Source organism: Argiope bruennichi, chromosome 1, assembly GCF_947563725.1.
Source record: "Argiope bruennichi chromosome 1, qqArgBrue1.1, whole genome shotgun sequence".
NCBI lineage: Eukaryota > Metazoa > Arthropoda > Arachnida > Araneae > Araneidae > Argiope > Argiope bruennichi.
In genome coordinates, this window is record NC_079151.1 from 16,756,193 (window position 1) to 16,771,386 (window position 15,194).

Here is a 15,194-nt window from a genome sequence, read left to right on the forward strand (position 1 = left end):
TTAATAACACCCTTATCATTAATTACCTGGTTCACAGCGTATGCACAAGCCTTTGTTATCTCTAATAGGTTCACCAGTATTTGCATCCACTTTAATCAGGCTAACAGGGTAAATAGTTGGAATTATTCTGGACATGAAACCAACGGCACCAACTTTATTATCAATATTAACTGAAAAGAGAATAATGTATATTGAAAACTGCAGTTAGGTAAATAAGGGGCAGAACTCCATGTTAATACCTTAAGGAAGCAAAATTAATGAACTAGATAATACTTTGAAAAGTAAATATAAATTGAAAATATTGCAGAGAATGGAGTGCAGAGTGAGAGTTGAAAAACTGTACCACAAAAAAATTCATATTCCAGAAAATTTTTAAAAATAGTATTAATTTACCGAGGCAAAGACAAAACTATGGAAAAAAATAATAAGTTGAAGTATAAAAAACAACACTTACTGACATTAGCATTTCCTTCAGTTGATCCATATAATTCACCAATGTTAGGTATATTAAATCTATCAACAAATTGCTGCCATATTTGTGGGCGCAGCCCATTGCCAAACATAAGCCTCACTTGGTGCTGTCTATCCTGTGGTTTTTCTGGTTGTGCTAAGATGTAACGACACAATTCTCCAATATACTGGGCTACCTAATATATGGTAGAAATGAATTAAATATAAATATTTGGAAGGAAAATTTAAATATTTGGAATCATTAAGTATGGAGTATAAAATGACTCAAGCTTATAATAGATGTCACAAAAATAATCTTTATTGGTAAATAATATTTATTTAACAATATCACAAATGTTGAACAATTTAAAGAGATTTTAAAATGTTACTGTCTTTTTTTTTTTTTTTTAAATATGCTCATATTATATATATAATCCCAGGTATGAAGAATTGCAAATATTACCTCTTTCTACCAATATGAATATGAATGTTTTGACACTCTACAGGATAACCTAATAGATCTAGAGCTATCAAATTCGGCACACATATTATTTGGCAGGTGAAAATATATAACTCAAAGCAATTTATGTAATCTTAATTAAAAATGTAATGTAATCTGCATGTAATCTTAATTAAAAATTAAGCACATCTTTCACCAAAATTTATAAAAAAATATTACAGTACAAAAATTATTTTTTTGCAACAACATCTTAAAATTAAAAAAATATATCTTTAAAATTATCAATTTAATTGTATGCAAATCTAAAAATATTTGTATTGTTGTTACAAATATTTAATCTTATATTTTTCCAAACTGAGTAGGTTTATTTTAAAGACATGCTTTTAGTAAAATTGCATGTAGTTAGGTTAAATGTCAAAAATAAGCAATGATGAGAATGTCTTTAAATTAATTGATTTTTAAACACTGCTACATTTTTCAATAATATAAAATCATGCATGAAAATAAATCATTGTTCTTTCAGCATAGTAATTATTCTTCTATTGTAGAACAGAGTTATTTGTAGAATTGGAGAAATTTTTATTGAACTATCCATAAGGATATAATGTAGATTATGAAACATTCTGTAATACACACAAAACTTCAATGTTCAATAATTCTACATTCCATCTTTCTATTTTTTAGATTCATCAAGAAAGTTATTCAATTAGTTTTTAGGTGTGATAATAGAAAATTAGGTAGTGCATAGCATAAAAGAACAGAATGGTAAAAGACTACTAAAATAGTACGAGTTGCATGTCTATCAAAATTTAACCCTTAAATGCATCATGATGCAGTTCTTCTGATCGCATGTTTAAAACCTCACATCTCTTTATGTAGCAAACTTGGCATAGTGTTTTTTTTTTCCCCTTCTTTTACCAAAACTATTTCATTGCTTCTGAATGCAACTCTTCCACAGTGTATTTCTTCATTCATTTATGACAATTGCCCCCCCCCTTAGTAAATGCCGCATTTTTGTAAATTGTAATTGTAATCTGTCTGATTTATACCACACATTTTAACTGTAGATTTTGCATAATAGTAATGCATAATTTGTTGATTTATTAGCAATAATAAAAGCATGACAATAATTGAAATGGAAAAAAGTTATTTAGGAATAAGAATCTAATAAATTACTTGTCATTTGATGAGAAAATTTTATTTCTGATCAAACTTTTGTTGTAGATTGAACTTTCATAAATTTCATCTTCAAAATTTCAAATGAATTATATTTTAAGATATTTTTTTTTTCTTTTTACATTATTTTTATTTTTCTAATGTGTGCTCTAAAATTTTAAAAAATACATAATTTTCCCCATTTCATATCTTGAGAAATATAATTTCTAACTTACTCATTAATTTATATTTTTTTATTTACAATAAAGTTTAATTTTAGCAGATCTGTTTATCCTTTTTGATACTACTGAACTTTCATGCCATCGAGAACAATCAAATAATATCTATCAATTGGATTCAGATGCATGCTTTGAGAGCACTTTGGGAAGGGGTATATATGCTGCCAATTGTTATATCTTTATTATATGGTTTAATTTCAAATGTATAAGAGTGAAATATGTGTGGAGTGTTTATGATGTTTTCTCCCTTTCTTTTTAATTCACCCTTTCTTTTTAATGTTTTTTTTTAAAAATAATTTATGCTTTTAGTTTTTAATTATGCTGTCATTTTCTGTTAAAAACTACAGCAATCAATTTAAAAGGCAGCTTACTTCATCAATCATTTAATTATTATCTAGATTTTGGTGTTCATCCATCCTGATCGAGCACTTGATGCTGAGTCAACTTTCAATTCATTCAACAAGCAACATTTTTTTTCTTACTGTTAATACAAATAAACACAGACTCAACAGGAATTGTTCACATGCTTATTTCAAAAGCTCTCTGAAATCACTGTTCCCAATTAACACTCACTGATATCAATAATTGTGAAAAAGCCAACTCTATCTGTGATTGAAATATGGTTGGACTCCTCAACACATTTTAGAAAATTATGAAAAATTTATAGTCTGTGAAAAAATTAATTATTTTGGTATGCCTATGATGCCATTGCACCAAATCCCCACACATATAATAAAATAAAATAATATATGATTGCTAAACACAATTATAGCACAAGAGAGATTCAGAGCATAGTTATATATCAAATGCACTTTAATAATAACACATCAATGAAACAGTTTTTGCAAGCTATATCATCAAAATATTTATACATTTTTTTATGAATTTGAATACAGTCAATAACATAAGTAATTATTCCCAATTACAAACAAAAGAAGGATAAACTAAATTCTTTGAAATAAACTTACTGTTGCTTCGTACTTTATGCAATCATCCCAAAATTTAGATGCAGAAAATTTACTTCTGATGCCACAAGTATTTCCAAATAGCAAAGTTTGAGATAAAGATAAGATACCTCCTGCTGTGTGATACAATGGAAGGGCAGTATAAAGGACATCATCGTCTTGGATTGTGTTCATATGGTGAATGCCAGCTCCCAACCACATAAATCTGAAGTGGCAAAAGTCACATGTTATAAAAGTCAAACTTTACTTGAAATTAAAAAAAAAAAAAAGGAAAGAAAAAGAAGGGGGGAAAAAAACGGAAGGATTATTACCGGCTGTGTCTGATAATAGCAGCTTTTGGCATACCAGTAGTGCCAGAAGTATAAACATAAAATAATCGATCTGAAAATAAAATTGTTTTGAAATTAATAATAATTCACTAAATATGATTTAGTATCCCATTCATTTATTTAAAAGATTTGTACTAGACTTTAGTTAAAGACAAAATACAAGAGAGAAAATTTGAAGGGATGATTTGTGCACTTTTCTAGAAATTTTAACTAGTTCCTAAGTTATCACAGACATTTTTCTCAGTTCAGAACTTTTTTTTTAACTCTTAAAAAATCTGTAATTTTAAATTTTTGTGCTAATTTTTCTCCTTTCACTATTTGTTTTCTAAATTCCATAGCAATATTTCTACCATAAATAAATGAGAAAATTTATCCAATGATATGAGATAAAACAATGATTGTGAATATCACATAAATAGTTTCTGAAAAAGATGATTAATACTTTTTAATCAATTTAAAATCGGTTATTTTTATCTCTAAAATTGAAGATTTAAACAATTAAGTTTCAAAATTCAGCTTAGTAACTCAGAAAAATGTTAGTATTACAAATGGCCCAGTAATATTAGATTGGTAAACTTTGAAGTTATTCTCATAAATACTCTTCATAAAAATAATTGTTGTATACTTGTTGCATGAAAGTAGCAAAATTTAAATTAGTAAGGCATTTTTAACAATGAACTTTTAAGTCATCAAGATTACATACTGGAGTTGGGTTATAATGCATTTAACATTTCAAAAGTATAGATTACAATTATAAGGCTGTATTGAACACAGAATTTCATAAAATATATTTCAATAATATTTCTGTCTTTCACTCTAATTTTTTTTTAACTCGATAAGTTAATTTATTTTTAATATTATTACAGAAAACAGTTTAATGCCAAGGTATTACAAAAACTATTGAATTTAAACATAGATTATGCTAGCAAATCCTTATAAAAAATTTTTTGATGATAAAGCTATACTATATTCTTCAGGAAAATGTATGAATTTTGAAATTTTATAAATGTTACTGTATTCAATATTCACTTTGAAAATTGTTGTATAATATTTAGAAATATATTCTAATTTTCAAAACTAAAATCATTAGGTTTAAATTTCAAAACATTCGTAAGATTTTCCATCATGTTTTGAAATTCATTTGCAATTTATTATAATCCATTCTTATGGTTCAATTTAATTGAAATTGGCTGATAACTCATAACTCTGGTTCACAATGTATTAGAATGTTTTGATTCTATTTTTTTTTTAATTCCTTTAGATACTTTCAGAAGAGTCACTCTCAGGATTCTGTAACTCATAATTAAATTATTATTTTTTTAGTTTACTAAAATATCTGTTACTTGAAAACCACTTACATAGGGATTAAAATCTAAATAAAATATTTAGCATTAGAAGTTGTAGACAAGAAAAAGAGAACCCATAAAGGATTTAATCTGTATCTATCAAAAAAACTGGAACATCCGTTTACCGATAGTTTACAGTACTACAGACCTGGACTAAAACGATATGCCAACATTTTCCGATTTGCTCATATATAAATTCATAAAAAGAATTCACATTATCATAACACTAATTCAATACACCATAAAAATCATACAAACCATTCATGCTTCCTTTATGATGCTTGGGTGGAGTGGTAGGGCTCTCTGGAATTAATGTATCAAGAGATTTGGCCGGTACTGTAGCAGAATCAAATTCTCCTAAACAAAAATACTGTAGTCCATCTACATCTTTCAACAATGGAGATACGTCACTCACAGCTGAAATAATAAAAAAAAGTCTTAATTTTTAGAATAAATATTATTGACAGAAAAGATTTTTTTCAACAACAGTTTCAATAAATATAAATGGTAATTCAAAATTTCATGAAATTATAAATTTGGCTAGTATGTTGACCAAGTTTGGCTGATATATTGTCATAATATTTTGAATTCTTCAACTGGAAATTTAAAAAGATCAAAACAAATTATTTTGTTAGTCCTAAGTACAATCATTACATTACAAATCTCCAATCATAAGTTTCCAAATTTTACAAGAGGAAGACAGAATTTTTCAATAATGAATTTATATATATATATATATATATATATATATATATATATATATATATATATATATATATATATAGATAGAGAGATAGATTCCCTCCTCCATTTAGTATGAATATTCAGTTTCATGTTCATTTTAGAACAGAGGGGAAAACAGCCTCATTAGTTATAAAAATTTAGCTCCCCCACCCATGTTAAACTTTGGAGAATAGAGATAGATGGTGTTGTTTGTTAAGCGAAAACATATTTACATTTAAATCCTTTACATTAGGGAAGCATAATGATTTTTTTTAATTATTCTTATATGCATTGTATGTATTTTCTATAATAAATATTCAGATATTTTTGTGGTTTAAATATATAAAGGAAAATAAAATAAAAAAATTAACAAAATTTAGGAAAATAATGCATGAAAATTGTTTTACAAACTTGATAAAGCACTATAATAATTTAATAATCAATCGTAGAGAAACAAAATTAAACAATGATAAATTCAGAAAAAAAAAAAAAAGGTTCTATAATGAAGGATTAGTAAAAAGAGTAATACTTTCAAAATATAAGCATGGGAAGACAAATTTAGATAAACTATTACTTTGTTTAAATAAATAGCAATATTTTTTTTAAGATTTCTGAATGGCATATGAATAAGGGAGAGTAAACTTTAAAAATAAATTATAACAAGATTAATTAATGTTTTGATGATTTTTTAAAAAAGCTTTTTCAAACTGCAAGAAAAAAGTGAGCTAATATCCAAATAGTACAGAGGGGAAAAAAAACACTGATTTTTTTTTTTAAGTTTTGGAATTCAAATATCCTGATACATTTCTTTCCAACTTACATAAATGTATAATTACTTAAATTTCCAAACTACAGAGCTAGTAAAAAAAAGGCCAGATTTAAAAATATTGGATTTGAAAGGACATATTTCACAAATGGATAAAAACATACCCTGAATAAGCTCTGAACCAAAGATAACAGCTTTGCAATTCACTACCGTTATTGAAAATGCAAGAGATTGTTGTCTCAAATTGGAATTGATAAGAGCTGGAACAACACCTATTTTAGACAATCCTAACCATATGGCAACAAATTCAACTTTGGAGTCCATAAATAAGGCCACATCATCACCATACTGAAAACCAAGTTTATGGAAACAGTTTGCAACTTGGTTACTGTAATCCTCAATCTGAAATTGAATGTACAATTAAGCCACAATCATATAAAATAATTTGTTAAATCAAATAAATACTGAAAATAAAAGTTTTTGATATATACATATATAATGAATTTTTCAGAAAAGAGTAAATGAATTTCCTGTAATAGCCATTGTTCAGAAAACCATTTCATAATTATTTTTTTAACAAATATTTTATGATGACACAGGATACTATTGAATGAACATAAAACTTGAAAAGAATAAAATTTGTTATAGCAAACTTATATATATTCATAGAAATGTATATATACAATCTTACAGAAATTATATCTAATGAAAAGATATTTTCTATAAGATTGAATATGAAACCCTTAGTTTGGACAAACTTAAAATAGTTTAAATTAATCTTTTTTGAAACGGATAGAACTTCTTTCCTAAGACAGATTTAAGAATAACCTTATGTTTGATGAGCTTTTTTAAGGGGCATTTTAGAATATTATATATTTGCTTAGATTAAATAATTAAAATTGAATACCCAAAGAAATATATAAAGTTTTGACAATTTTTCAAACAAAGAACTTTATATTCACAAGAATAGTAAAGCAAGAAAGAATTTTGCAAATAAAACATGTGTTGGAATTGAACCACCTCCTCTTTTTTTCCAAAGACAGTATTAGAGAAATCTACACTTAGATAGCAAATGGTAATCAACACAATTGTCGAATTCTATCACAGCATTTCAACATCAAATAACAAAATCTAGCAAAATATTAGTTTTAAAAATACAGTTTATGGATATGAATTAAAAAAATGCATGCTTTAAGGTAATAGTAGCTTAGGTAATGTAACGAGGAGGCATAGTGAATATTAATTTTTCACTAAACAGGGATGTATATTTGTATGAATTTTTAAATTTATTTTGAAGAATTTAAGAAGTTAATAATCTTATCATAATTTTTAAAACAAATATTTTAGTTAAAATTTAAGCACAAATTTTTTTAGAAACATTTTTTTCCGAATTCACTAGAGTATTTAAAAAGATTCACACAATTGAAACTGAAAACTAAAATTATATTATATTATATATATATATATATATATATATATATATATATATATATATATATATATATATATATATATATATATATATATATATAGGATTAATTAGAATTATTTTCTCACTATTGACAAATTAATGATAGCTAAAATAAAAATAATAATAGTGCTGTTTATTTAAATTATTAAAAATTATCCAAAAACATAATTCATTCTTTTTTCTTTTTTTCTGTTTTTAAGCAAAATAAATAAATCTTTGTTCAAGTAACCAATGAAAAATATTTTATCCACTGAAAGAATTAAGAACTGCATGTAATGAATCCTGAAATGTAGTCCTGAAACATAGTTATTCAAAAAAACATTTTTTGGGATTTTGAAAAGCAGAATTCAGGCAGTGATGCAATCACAGGAATTGCCAATACAGAACTATATTATTCTGTCACATACACCTTTAGGTGTAATGATATTTTTAAACGAGAACACAATTATTTAAAAAGAAGTTTGTGGATTTCTTATTTATAACATTTTCCCAAGGTGAAGTAGAGTTAATTGTAATTTAGCTTAGTTAAACTAACGACTCGTTTTGAGCTGCACATGGGTTATTTAGGATTAAATCTCGTCATTTTGTACTGTTTATCCAGCCGTCGCCAACTAGAATTTCTTCTAGAATTCTTACTCTTCAAATTTCTATGACACAACTGTGTGAGATTATTTTATTAAAAACATAATTAACGTACAGCAGGCAATCGCATAAAGCACGTTTTAAATACAATCCGGTCTTGAATTTGAGATCCTCACGTATTGAAGATGAAAACCCTTTAAACGTGAATTCGAATCTTTGGCATTAGATAAGGTAGGAAACGTGAAACTACCAAAATTTCTACGCTACTAACTGTGTTTCCAAATACAGAAATTAAAATTATTTAATATTTAAAATAAAGTAATTTATTTTCAGAGTAATATAAGGCATTTTTTTTAATTATTCAACCAAATATCATAATTTATGAAAGCTTACGAAAGGTAGTAAATTAAGCTAATCATAATAATTTACTTTAAAGGGGCAAAGCATTAGTAAATCTCAAAGAACTTACATCTTGAAATGTCCACTTTTTGTCTTCATGCATTATGCACGTTTTGTTTGGATGTTTCTTGACTAGACTTTGGAAGATTTCACCGACAGTGGCATTGCGTTTCCTGCACTTGCGAATAAACATTTTCATTTTAGAAAGCCGATATAAGGCCCTGAAATGGAAAACGGAGACATTTATAAAGAGTTCAGTATATATGATGGGGAAAAAATTAAATTAAACACATAAAATATTCAAACACTTATAAAATAAAACTATAATAAAAATAATAGGTGAATCACAAAATTGTAATTGTTCTGGTTTTTCCCTTAACACTGTAAGATCTGGAGGTTAAGAACTTTGAGTTCATGAACTCCGAAACCACCCCCTCAAATCGGCAAATCATAAAACTTTATATGTTAAGCAATTAAGAACTAAACGCCATTGAATGACAAATCAAAAGAAATTGTGTTTTGATATGCAAAGTCTGCTAAGCGAAACGACCCATTCTAATCTAATGCACAACAGAAAACACAATAATTAAATTCAGAAAAAAACGCAGAGAAGAATTTTGTCAATAATATTATGAGAAAATTCCGATTTCTCACATTATATGCATTGGCGTTAGTTTCCAATTGCATAACTGTTAAGGAGTTAAACGGTGACATATTAAATCTCAACAGTCTGTACACTGTGAGGAAGCTGTGTGTTTAACTTAACGGATAGAAATGAATCTCGAATAATCAATATATAACAGATCACATGGAGATGGATTGTTCATTCAATAAAGGAAAAATAAGTGAATATTTTCCATTATTTGTAAAAATTATAAAGTGCACCAATCTAAGAATTGTAAAGCAAATATATATAAAGAAGGAGCAACTTTTTACAAATAATTTCAGCGATTTCATAATATTATGACGAAAATAAAATATCGTATTTACAAATAAAATATCAAGTTAAACGAAGCAACAAGTGACATAAGAACACGACATTAGTATTGTATAAAATAAAATGTAAAAAGCATAACAATCCCATTAAAAAATAAACAGTAAAAAAAAAAAATTAACGCTATATTTATGAAATGACACCCTATAAAGACGCACATTACCTATGGGGAGAGAATTTCGAGGTTAAGGAGTCCTTGAAAGCCAAAGTAAAAACTTTTGTGCATATAATTAAAGCAAAAACGCACAGCGTAATGCATTATCCTTACATAGTTATACATAATTTTAACCTTCAAATATGAACTTTTTGATTATATACCTGAGTTGCAACACTAAAAGAAAGGAAGGGGGGGAGGGAATGTAGTGACGCTTATAGCATTTTCCGTCACACCACTTAAAACTTGTTCAAAATAAACATTTTCGACACGCACGCACACGCATACATACACACACAAAGTTACATTCCTCTAATAATACTTGTATAACGAACAACTGCGTTATGATTACAGAAAGCAGAGCATTAAGAATTAAAAATATTTATCGATAATGAAATTTTTGTTTGCTTGTTTTTTCGAATTATTTGCAAATTGATGATAAGATTTGCAATGCGGGTAATAATGAAGTGGATACTAAAAAATTTTTATAAAAAGAAACATATACAGTATTTGAGATATTACGAAAGGGACGACATCTCACACATATTATTTGGTACAATCTTAATAATAGTTAAAAAAATCTAATGAAAAAATGTTATCTTTGTATTAAAACTATAACATTTTCATAGTTAAGCATATGTGCTAAAATCTCCAAAGTGGATAGATAAATTCAAGTCTTTTCTTCCCGTATTTATAATTCAATTTACAATTTTATATTTAACGACTTTTATCCATAATGGAAGTTTTTGAGTGATGAACAGAGACTCGACTACACTGTCAACTAGGGCAATCGAAAGAACGACGTTCAGGGACTAGAATAGAGTTCGTATATAGGCTCTCAACATCCGAACTATATTTTTGTAGTAAGGAATTACAATTAACAACTTGGATAGTACCATAAAACTTCAATCACTGAATGGGCAGAAATTGAAAGATTGATGCAATTATAGCATTGTAAGGGGAGAAAAAATGGAAAGTACAATCGAATTCGAGTCCAATTTTAAATACCAATTCATCATTGTCAGTTTCATGCTTCTCACTTGAGTTCGAATCAAACTCTCAGTCGCGGCGGTTGTTAAGTTTTAATAAGGATTTTCCTTATCATTCATGATTGATATGACAAATTGAAACAAACTGATAGTTGAAAAGGAAGAAATATGAGAACAATAGCGTAAATACTTGCAAGTGTTGTAGATCAGTCTTCTTCATGCCATTCAGTGAAAACCATGCAAATGCGCTTAGCCACGACTTCTATCTTATATGTTAATATAAAAGGTAATAAATGCTAATACCATTACAAAACATCAATATTTATCTGAGTAAGCATTGATTTTTCGAGAAAAAAAGTACATTACTGTTAAAAATTTAAAAACAAAATTATACAAAACCAAGCACAAAAAGTAACCACATTTTTTACTAAAAAATAATTTGGTATATCAACTTTAAAGAATACGGGAAAATCTTATTTTAAAATACAATGTACAAAATTTATCAAATATAGAAATGTTTGCATAAAATTCTTCAACTTCATTGGGTGGAGCAATTTTTAATTGTTCTCAAATGGTAAAAAAGACATCTGCGTTTGCATCTCCCTCTCCTAACTTCACCACCACAGCAACCTAAGCATTCAAGATAACAGACTTAACGTGCACCAAGACTACAAAATAAGATGATGATTACGTCGTGTCCGCATTACAACGGAAAGGGAGGTGCAGTAGCTTCTGAGGGTAAAGATCCCTGCGCATACGAGGGCAGAAATCTAGCTCATATGAAGATGACATTCACACACTCGCTTGCACAGCCCCTTTTTATATGGGGAGGGGGCTCATTCACACACTTCACAGATAGAACACAGGGTAATGAACAACCGTGTCCGAACCAGGACTTGAATCCGGGACGCCCAGATCACGGGGAAGACGCGTAACCCCTAAGCGAGGACGCCGGTTACAAAATAAGACGAATCTTTAAGAGAAATGAGGCCTTGAATCAGCAATTCTTCACCAAAAGACAAAAAGTCTTGCCAATGTGACTCCATGTAAGTTTTAGAAAGGGGAGGAGGGGGATCAAAACAACGGGGAATTTCGCAGAATGATATCTTTTCCACTAATAAAAAAATGTCACGCAATATATATATATATATATATATATATATATATATATATATATATATAGGGTGAAAAAGTCTGAATATTTAATTTTTATAATGCATTACATATTAGAGAAATATTGCAAGATGAAACAGAATAGTTTAATTCGTTACTCATTTTAAAACTACAAAAATAAAATTCAAAAGAAGGAAAGAAAAGTAAGGTTAAGGAAAATAAACTTAAAAGCTCCTACGCAAATTGAAGTAGTTTTTTCTTCCTTTCTTTTCTTCTGCAGCTGGTCAGACGTCATTTTCTCAGCTTGACATTCAAGTAAGATCCATTAACCCAACGTAAAAACCCATTTACACAGAAAAATTTGAAGAGAAAGAAAGATGAAAAAAGAAAATAATAGTAATAAAAAAATTTAACAAAAAATTAGAATGTACAAAAAGCTCGACATTGCCGCCTTTTACCTTTCAAGTGCAATCTGAAAACAATGAATACATGCAAATTCAATCAAGAATGACAGGAGGAAAAAAGGGATGAGAAAAAAAGCGACCCACCCCTTCCTACCCAATCACCCAAATAAAGGTCTGGGACAAAGGGATTTATTTCCACTCACGTGGAACAAGTTTTAATGCTACGTGTTTATTTAATTCTGCAATCCATTATGCAATTTGAAAAAGAAAAAATGAAAATGAAATCTACGATCGCAAATTTCAAGTTATGCGAGAACATTATTTTTATTATTTGTCTTAATTCATTTAAATCATTACCAGTTTAAACTGGTTTGAAACAATCACGAGACTTCTCTGTCAGTCTCTATCTTCTTTATCTCTCTCTCTCTCTCTATATATATATATGATAATTTTTTTTAAAAAAAATTTTCATTTTCAATTTTTTTAGCTGGCAGACAAAGTTTTGGAGCTCGATCGATCTTGAGATGATGTCATAGTTCTACGTCAATCTTTTAAAAACGCATCTGCTGTCAAAGAAGCATACTTACTAATAAAGCAATACTGGTAAAAGCATGTAAAAATATATGCGATTAAAAGATAATAAAGAAAATTGTCATTTATGCTTTCTTCATTGCCTACGCGATTTCGAACTTTAATATTCACTGACTACGCGATTTCGAGCTTCAAAATCCCCTAACCAAAACAATATCAGGTTCTCACATGATAATAAAAATTATATTAAAATTAGGTGCAAGACAAGTAGTTAAATGGCAAGAGGACTTGCTTATAATATGCCTCTATGACGACAAAAATAATTGATTTCATTGCTACAGGTGAACATTTAAAACATTTTTATCACTGAAATTTAATAAATTCTTTAAAACTACACATATTTCAAATACAGGTACGATTATTTCTATTGCAGGAATATATTCAAAGATGTTTCTATTCATAATGTAAAGTAATATACGGTGGAATATATTATAGAAAAACTTGTTCATTATGGGAGAACTATCGGATTTTTAGAGTTTAACAGTTTTAAGAATAACAAGACATTGTTTGTAGAAGAATCAGACTAGCAATTGATTAAGGAAAATATTAGACCGCTTGAATCTGCAATGTCCAAAATAGAAGTCATACTAATTTTCCAACATATAAAACACATAATCCTAGATCTACTCAGCAGCTCTAAAATAGTGTAAATCTATTATCATATCTTATTTTCATCGAAAATATCTAAAGAGAGATTTGTGAAACAACTATGGTTTAAATTCAGGTGCCGTAGAAATTTTTCTAAGAATATCTATCTCTGGAAAACGGTTGTAGGAGGAACAATGGACCTTTGGTGACAGATCGAGAAGGCATTTTGAACTTTCGTATGAAATTGAAATAAGCAAAATCAGTAAATTTAATATTTTATTTAGCGATTGTAACTGCCAAACAAGCCAAGACATGCTTTTGAAATTTCACTCGGAAATGGATGGTGGGTGGGTGGAGCAGGATCTCACTGATACGATATGAAATCCATGTGACCGGTGTTAGCATTAATATGAAATAAGACTTGAAATCGATATAATGTTTGTGGCTGGGCAAAACAATTCTTTGTCTTGCCGATGGTTTTAAAAATATAAATGGTAGGTGAACAGTTGATCACCAAAGATTACCAGATCAATTTTATTTATATTTTACTAAAAACCTGATAAGATCTAAAATCACCTTATTTTAGGAAGACTGGTGCAGTGATACTCAAAATCATTTGCCTGGGACAGCATTGAAATTTCATAATTTAAGTTTTGATATTTTAAGAGAGGTAAAGAAGCAAAAGAATTTTCTAATGAAAGCCTGATCATCTACTCAATACTAAATTCACTTAAAATAAATTTTTGGAACTACAAATGATTGTCCTGTAGGAGTGACAACATCGTCACCCATTCATTAATGTTCTTTACCATAAATAATTCTTTAGTTCATAAATATTTTACGCCCGGTCATGTTGAAACTTTGCTCGGTTACTTTGTTTGAAAGAAAACCTGATTAATATTAAATCTTAAACACCATTAAAACTGTTTTCCGATATATTTACATTGCAAAATCTACTACATCTACAGTAAAAAGAGTATATTAGAAAATAGATAATACATTTACTACATTACGGTATATTAAATAAAATAAATGCCCTTATTCAACGTCGCATGAGGGTTATTTTAGAAGGGATCTCACGATTTCTAAAGCATAATCAAATGACGATAACGACGCACTTGCCTACATTCTTACTCATAAATTTCCATATCACATCAGTTGGTGAAAAAGAGCCATGGCTAATTAGGAATGCACGGGAGGTCTTCGGCAGCTCTGGAATGAGGTCCCAAACTCGTCATCACGAAGTCTGGATCTTACCATTAGGTATTAAAATCGATAAGCAAGAGAAATTACAATTTAAATATTTTTCATCTAATTTAATAAAATATTTTCGGTCACAGTGAATCACTTAACTTTACCGCCTTATTAATATTGAAAAAGTTATAAAATAATGAGAAATTTTCCGCGTTTTCAACATTGCGCAAATGGAAGTTCTGGGCCATGATTATTTCTAGTATATATTGATACAAAACTATC

At 28.2% G+C, this 15,194-nt stretch overlaps 1 protein-coding gene across 3 annotated transcripts in view; it reads right to left on the minus strand.

Moving 5' to 3' along the window:
* Positions 1–15,194, minus strand: part of LOC129982445 (long-chain fatty acid transport protein 1-like) — a 96,458-nt gene that overhangs the window by 7,251 nt on the left and 74,013 nt on the right. For all 3 annotated transcript variants that reach the window (XM_056093068.1, XM_056093067.1, XM_056093069.1), the window contains exons 2-8: positions 8,956–9,106; positions 6,598–6,835; positions 5,203–5,361; positions 3,581–3,650; positions 3,273–3,474; positions 455–647; positions 27–170 (exon numbers count right to left, since the gene is read on the minus strand). In XM_056093068.1, the coding sequence (XP_055949043.1) occupies positions 27–170; positions 455–647; positions 3,273–3,474; positions 3,581–3,650; positions 5,203–5,361; positions 6,598–6,835; positions 8,956–9,106 (1,157 nt within the window). The remainder of the gene's footprint in view (positions 1–26; positions 171–454; positions 648–3,272; positions 3,475–3,580; positions 3,651–5,202; positions 5,362–6,597; positions 6,836–8,955; positions 9,107–15,194) is intronic.